The following is a 7,008-nucleotide window of genomic DNA, read 5'->3' as shown; positions in this document are numbered from 1 at the left end:
ATTTTGAGGAGCTGAGGGCATTAACTTCTCCAGCAGAATGCTTTGCCAGCAGGAGAAGGTTAAAACACACCCAGCAGTAACTCTGCTGTTAACCTGCTGTACTTTCCCCCCCTCCCTTTGCTCCATGGAAGCAATGAGTGAGTGCTTCACAGCCAGCCCTGTTAGATTTCTTTCAGCCTTGTAGCTTGAAACCAGTGGAGAATTTTGGAGCCTCATCAGAGCAGAAGATACTTTACAAGGGAATACATTGCCACAAGAATTCTGTTTGCACTTTAGAAACCCTCTAGGAAAGTTAGAGTATCTACTGTGTCTTTTCATAGATAGATCACACATTTAGCTCAGATGAGTTTCATGACATTCCCCCACAATGTGGCTTTGTTTTTAAAGGATTTTGTTCTTTCCATGTGTGAACTAATAGAACAATTACCAAGCCTTTGAAAGAAAACTCCCCAAACATTTGCAGCACATTATTCTTTGGGCATTTTTGAACAACATGCATCCACAAAAGCAATTGCCATTTGTTTACTGAAAACAGCTTTTGTACAAACTCAGTTTTGTCTTTAGGAATTTCCTCTATTATTCCACTGAGACCAAGCAAAACCAAAAATCATCTGCTCCCTTGAAATCCCCCCTTCTGAAAAATGAGAAACAATGAGGAGGGTTTTGTTCTGATTGCAAGTCTAAAATAAAGTGTCAATATGACACCGCTTTAAGAATAGAAAACAACAAGAAAGTATTTACAGCTTTACAAAGGAGGGGGAAAAAAAGAAGAGAGGTCATCAAAATCATTTTCCAGCATTTTCACCATGGGGTTGTTCTTTTGTCTGGTGATTTTTGTGATCTGGCTTTTCTACAGAGTGGTTACATGCACACAGAGCAGAACCACTGTCAGCTACATCAGCAGCATTGCTTGAAACTCAACCCTCGAGGGAAACTAACAAAAGACCTCTTAACTCCCAAAATGGTTCATCTGCCCAGTCCTGTACAGCCTAAAATGAAAATAAACCCTCAATCCCAAGTAGGAAAACACCTTTTTGTTCTTTAAAAAGAATGGATTACATGTGGTTATAAGGAACAGACACCAACCACCACGGTAGTTCACCGGCTTACACGTCACCTCCGTACACGTATTTCTATCCCCTCTACTATAGACCCACAACTCTTACACTTGACCAACAAACACAACCCTCTTACAGATGCTCCCTGTAGTTATGGCTGAAAGAGAAACTGTAGCTTACAGTTAATTGAGAGCTGAATTTCTCCATCCTCACGTAGCTCTCGCTGTCCAACCGAGGATATTCTTTCCTACACCCTCAGATACCAGCTACTAGTTTCAAGACCACTCAGCCTTTCTCCTACAAGGACACTGAGTCTTAAAGGAAAAAAACCCAATCAAAAAAACCCAACAAAACCCCAGCAGCTCAGGCAGATGGCCTTTAAAATTGCTCAGTTCCTCCAGTACCAGTTTTGTAATGGAGGAGAGCTGAAGGACAACCTCCGAGGAGGCCAACTCAGTGTGCAAGTAGTTTGCTTAACAACATCTCCACCACCCTCACTAAAGCATTACAAGACATTCAGCTTTGGCAAATGGTTTCTCAGCCTCCTGAGAAACTACTTAGTAGCAGCTGAAGTTCCTACAGGCTTGAAAACCTTAAAGTGTACTTGATTGAAAACATGCAGTCCCAGCCCCTTCAGAAAAAATATCCCATCTCTTGCCCCCCCACCTCAACCCACCCACCCCAACTTGCAGCCTTGTGAATGTGACATTTACCACTTTGGCCACCTAAGAAATAACAGGAATGAGCACTTTGGAATCAGGTTTCTTTTCCAGAGAAAAGTTATCTACATTTACATGATGAAATAGGCTTTGAAAAAGCCCCCAACCCCCACCACAGGAACCAAGCAATTGCCAGCTACTCTACAAATCACTGCACTGAGTATTTCAATCAGGAAGGAAACCTCAAGGATATCCATGGATCTGTTTTCTTGGACAGAAGCTACTGACTGTGGATCATTGCCTCCACATTATGGATCCAGAGGGATCATCCTGGTCCTCCTCTCTACTCTGAAAAGCACCATCATGTCCAAGCAGGAAATGGATCTGAATGGCAGCAAGGCAGCAACCTCAAAGCTGAGAAGATGTGACTGTACCCACAGTCACAGTGGGGATAAAAACCCTCTGAGGTGCTGCTCTTCTCCATGGCTGTGAGACAAGTGGCACTTCTGCCTTGGAATGTGCCATTTGGAGAGACACTTGTGCTCTTTTTGGAAGCAAGCAACACTGATCTACACTGGCTGGATGCTTACAATGCTGATTTCAGATCAATACCTAAGAAAGGATGGAAACAATACTCAGGAAGCTTAAAAAGACTGGCCAGCTGGCCTTTACATAACACTGAGAGGGTGCTTAAACTGGGTCTTTTTCCCTGTCCAGTCCTAGCACTGCTCCTACAGAGCAGTTTCTAAGCTTCCTGGCAGGGGAAACAAAACCACATTTGGTATTTACTTGCAACTGCTAGTTAACTACACAGTGACCTTTAGGTAGGATTAACTACACTTCCAATCTTGGTCTAAAAACCAAAGAAATTATTGTCTGAGGTTTATACCCTGTTTTAACCTGGCTGAGGTGCTACAATTCCCACTGCTAACCATGAACAGCTTGATGATGCCAGAGTTTCCTCAAATACCACCAAGTGATCTGACTTTTGATGTTGCTGTCTCCTGGGCAAAAAAAACCCAAAGAATACAGGAAGATTGACAAAGCCCAGGTCTTCTCACTTTCTCACAGAGAAAGCACATGGCTGTTCTTCCCCAAATCTAGGGCAGCAGTAGCTTGGGATTCATTTTACTGCTCCCTAAACCAGTGAAAAACAGTAGTCTGGAAAAAACTCTCCCCCATGTCACGTCTCAAGCCTACATCTGTACCACAGCATGTCAGTTCATCCTGATGCTTCAACTATCCCTCTCTAAACATCGTGAAAGCAGCATAAAATGGGAGTTTATCTCCCTGTCAGCAAAGGAAGATCTGCAAACACTGTGGCTTCCAAATTAAAACCCTGGAACAGAAGAAAACACAGAACCACACAGGAAGGATGGATTCCCCCTCTTAATCCAATCACTGGAAACAAAGGCATTGTAAGACATTCTTCCTCAAAAGAAGCTCTACAGGTAACTAACATGTGCAAATGTGGGTTTAGCTTTCCTTTCCTCAAGAGATAGCTGTAGCCCAGCAGGGACCAAACATTCCATATAAATAAGGCCAGCTTTTTGTTGTTGTTTTGCATAGTAGTTTGTCAGTGATAGTCCCACCCCACTGAACCCTCCCTCTCTCCACCTGCTTTGCCACCGAGCTGAGACCTGCTGCTTCAGATTCTGGAGTCTAGCAGAAAAAGCTTGTACAAATCTCAAAAGCTCCCTTCACCCAAGAAAGAGAGAATGAAGAAATTCCTTTGACTGTTGTATAAGTGCTTAATCCTAAAAGCTGCCCTTAAACCCACTATTATTTTTAAGTGTTTACAGTTCAATTTGGAGACATTCTTTTTTTTTCTTGTGCCAGACATTGGTAATTGTCCCATAATTGTCTTGGGTTCCTTTCTCATTTTGCCAGAGTTCCTTTTGCCAATCAGTGCAGCAGTTCAATAAAACCAGGAGCTTGTTGAAACACCCAGAGCCTTTGCAGCACCATTCTCTGCTGCTACCAAATTCATTTTGTTTGTTTAAATAATATATATTCTTTTCAATATAAAAACACCTGCTATTAATATTCCACTGGAGCTCAAAGTGGCTCAGCTTGGGGCAAAGGCACAATTAAAAGACTGTGTTTTCTTACAGGACTCTGCATTTATGATTTGTATAACAATAGAAGTTTACAGCACCAATCCTTGGGTGGGGTGGGGATGGTGTAGGAATGAGTCCTCAGAAACCCTTTAGTAAGGGCTCACAAAGTCTTTTTTGTTTTCTTTTCCCCCCCAACAGTGTATTTTTTTCATCTTTTCTTATCTTCCCTTTTATTGGAATGCTCCAGCTTTGTATCAGCTGACCATGGGCTCCACATCCGTCTCTCTGTCCAACTCATCCTGAATTTCATCTGTGTTTCCTGAGTCGCTGCTGGCTACAGAGCTGGGAGATGGAGAATTTCTGCAGAAAAGAATTCATCAGAGAAAGGAACTGTTAAAGGAAATGGTCACCTTCACTTCCTAAAACACTTTATATCCCTTATTGCCATTCAACTTTGGGTTTACTGTACATATCAGGAGTGCACTTGAGCATCCCACGTGCTGCCAACGCCACCCTTGCCATCTCCTACACAAAGAGAAAGGGGAAATGGAAACCAAGTCCAACGAATATCCTACAGAGACTCGCATCATCCACATCCCTTACAGGCTTGGAAACTCAAAATTAGGTTTCTCTTCTTGTTCTTTTCAGCCAGGATTTGTACTGGGGGCAAGCAAGAAGTAAGAAAAATCCCTCACAGTACAGAGTTCTTAACACACGAGAAGATTAAAAGCCAAAAGTTCTTCATCTAAGTTCACAGTGAAGATTCAATTTGGGCTGTTTAAAGTTCTAGGTCTATGATAAACTCAAAACTCCTTGGTTTTACCAATAGGTGTTGAATCCTTTGAAGTGTTAGTGTGTGTGAGGCTGTGCACTGTTCCAGGGTTCCTCTGAAGACTGATATTTGACTCTGAAGAAAACAAGATTACCTAAAGGACAAAGCTTTAGGACAAAATGATACTGTTGCCTTTAAAACAACTTGGCAGGAAACAAGAGCAAAATAAACTCTTGAAGCACCCCTGGCAGAAAGGTTAGATCTTATTACCTGTCAGCTGAGCCTTTGATAAGCCTACGACAGGTTTCCATTTGTACATCCAGGCCCCTTTTCATACTACACATTTCCATATATTCATGGAGGTGGCGATTCATGTCGCTCTTGGCTGTGGCCAGTTCCAGCTGGAAGAAAGAAATGTAACAAAATAAAGAGTAAATCATTAACCTAAAGTGAGTTGCTAGCAGCTTCTCTCAATTTGACATCCTGGTGAGGATGCTAAGGCTGCCCAGAGCCAAGACAAAACCACCACGCAGCACATGCTTAACCTCAGGGTTGTGTACTGCCAGTGTATTCATCAGCTCATTTTAATCAGAGCTCAACACTGTTTTTAAACAGCCCTCAAGTTTTATTTTGCTGCTGCTTGGCATCTTGTTTGTCAACACACAGTAATTAATGAAAGCATATTCTAGGCAGGGTAAAGACTTGGAGAAGCTACAGCTGTTGTGTCTGGCAACCTCCAAGGTCATGTCTGGTAAAGCATTTCCCAGTGTGATGTGGATATGCAAGACAAATAGTGGGAAGAAGAGTAACAGTGCATTTTTAGTCTCTTTGTTCTGAAGGTTCTGTCTCCACCTGCTACAGATTTATGCTCAGTTAATAACAGTGCTGTATGGAGAATGGTATTGAAAATCCCAAGGGCACAGCCTTTGGCTTTCTAGATATACAGACATCCCAACTTTCCTCTGTGGGTACAAGGGACCAGAATGTGTTTTCACCCTTTAGAAACAATTGTTACTGTACTGTGCCACTTCCTCACCTCTATCTGCCCTATTGTTTCTTGGTATTCCTTGTCTCTCGTTTTAAAGAAAGACTCTGTTTCGTTGATCAAGTTTCCCAGGTTCTCTTCCTGCAGGAGAAAAGAGGACAGAGAATCAGTAAGAGACTAACAAGGAATGCAGTAGCAGACTGAAGATTTTCTTATTTAACCTCACTCAGAAGTGTAAGCTGTCATGTAAAGATTTGGTTAATACATTTTTACACAGACAAAGAATATTCTGGTTCTTGAAATCAAGAAACACATGGTACCATGACCATGGCTTTGGAAGCACAAAGATAAAGTCTCTGTTCAAGCAACCTACAGAGCAGGGCTGCAGCAATTAAACAGATGCCCAATGCATGCCAGAGAATGCAAACCAGGGCTCTTCCTGAACCTTTCCCAGTCTGTGGCAAGGACCCTACAAGGACTTTTTCCTTGCAATAACCACATCCCAACTTACAGCTTGGTATGGGAATTCCCAATTACATATCATTTCAAGTCCTTTCCATCTCCATTTGCTCACATGTATGCTCTGCATGCATTGGTTCCTGCTGAAACTCTTCACTGCTGCATAAAGCAAGCTTTGGAAACTCATGGAAACACCACCCCCAAGAACACATGCTGTCCCAAAGGAAACATCCTGCCAGACAACAGCTCCTGTGTCATCACTGCTTTGGATTGACAGTACAGTCTGGCCTACACCACATTTAGTACTACTTCATGCTTGAAACATCATTGTTCTCTCTTTTATGTTATTACCTATCCCTCTTTTCCAGCTAAAGGAAAATAAAACATCTATTTAACACCGTCACACTGATGAGGTTTAATTATGTTTCCATCCTTTGGCCACACATCTGTGGCAGCTTTATCAGGATCACTGGTATCAGTGGCAGGCTAACCAGTCTATAGTTACAAGAATCATTCCACTTATCCTTTTATATGCAGAAGCTCTTTAAGGAGGAAGGTCATAAAAGAAGGTAGCTCGGGCACTGCGTAAGAACTTGAAAGGAATAAAGCCAGTGCAAGGAAGATTCAGGCATGTAAAGCACTATGTTAAAGACCAGGCACAGACAGAGCAGTCTTTATTCTGAATTTCCATCTACAAGCCAAATCTACCCTTTTCCTTGTATAATTTTCATTTAGAAGGATTTAAGCTTCTTAAAACCTTTAGAGTTTTCGCACGGAAGGTCTGAGTTCGGCAATATTCCTCTGATAGCTGGTGCTTAGACATGCACACATGGGTATATGCAAATCAATCTGTCACTAATTCCAGCACATGGCTACACATTATCACTCTCCCTGCTCCAAAGACGACGTGGAGCTAAGCACGCTGCTTTCTGCACTCCCAGCACTCCTGAATAATCTCCAGAGTTTCAGAGCAAGGCCAGATGATACATAAATGGGAAGATGTAAATTAACACAC

At 42.3% G+C, this 7,008-nt stretch overlaps 1 protein-coding gene across 1 annotated transcript in view; it reads right to left on the bottom strand.

Moving 5' to 3' along the window:
- Nucleotides 1–1,753: 1,753 nt before the first annotated feature.
- IFFO2 (intermediate filament family orphan 2) overlaps nt 1,754–7,008 on the bottom strand; it is a 38,342-nt gene continuing 33,087 nt past the window's right edge. Inside the window, exons 7-9 of the mRNA XM_062012959.1 lie at nt 5,586–5,675; nt 4,820–4,950; nt 1,754–4,137 (exon numbers count right to left, since the gene is read on the bottom strand). Coding sequence (XP_061868943.1) covers nt 4,032–4,137; nt 4,820–4,950; nt 5,586–5,675 — 327 coding nt within the window. The 3' untranslated portion in view covers nt 1,754–4,031. The remainder of the gene's footprint in view (nt 4,138–4,819; nt 4,951–5,585; nt 5,676–7,008) is intronic.

The sequence above is a fragment of the Colius striatus genome, chromosome 21 (genome assembly GCF_028858725.1).
Source record: "Colius striatus isolate bColStr4 chromosome 21, bColStr4.1.hap1, whole genome shotgun sequence".
Classification (NCBI taxonomy): Eukaryota; Metazoa; Chordata; class Aves; order Coliiformes; family Coliidae; genus Colius; species Colius striatus.
Note: the sequence above shows the minus strand (reverse complement) of the source record. Positions and strands in the feature narration are given on the sequence as shown.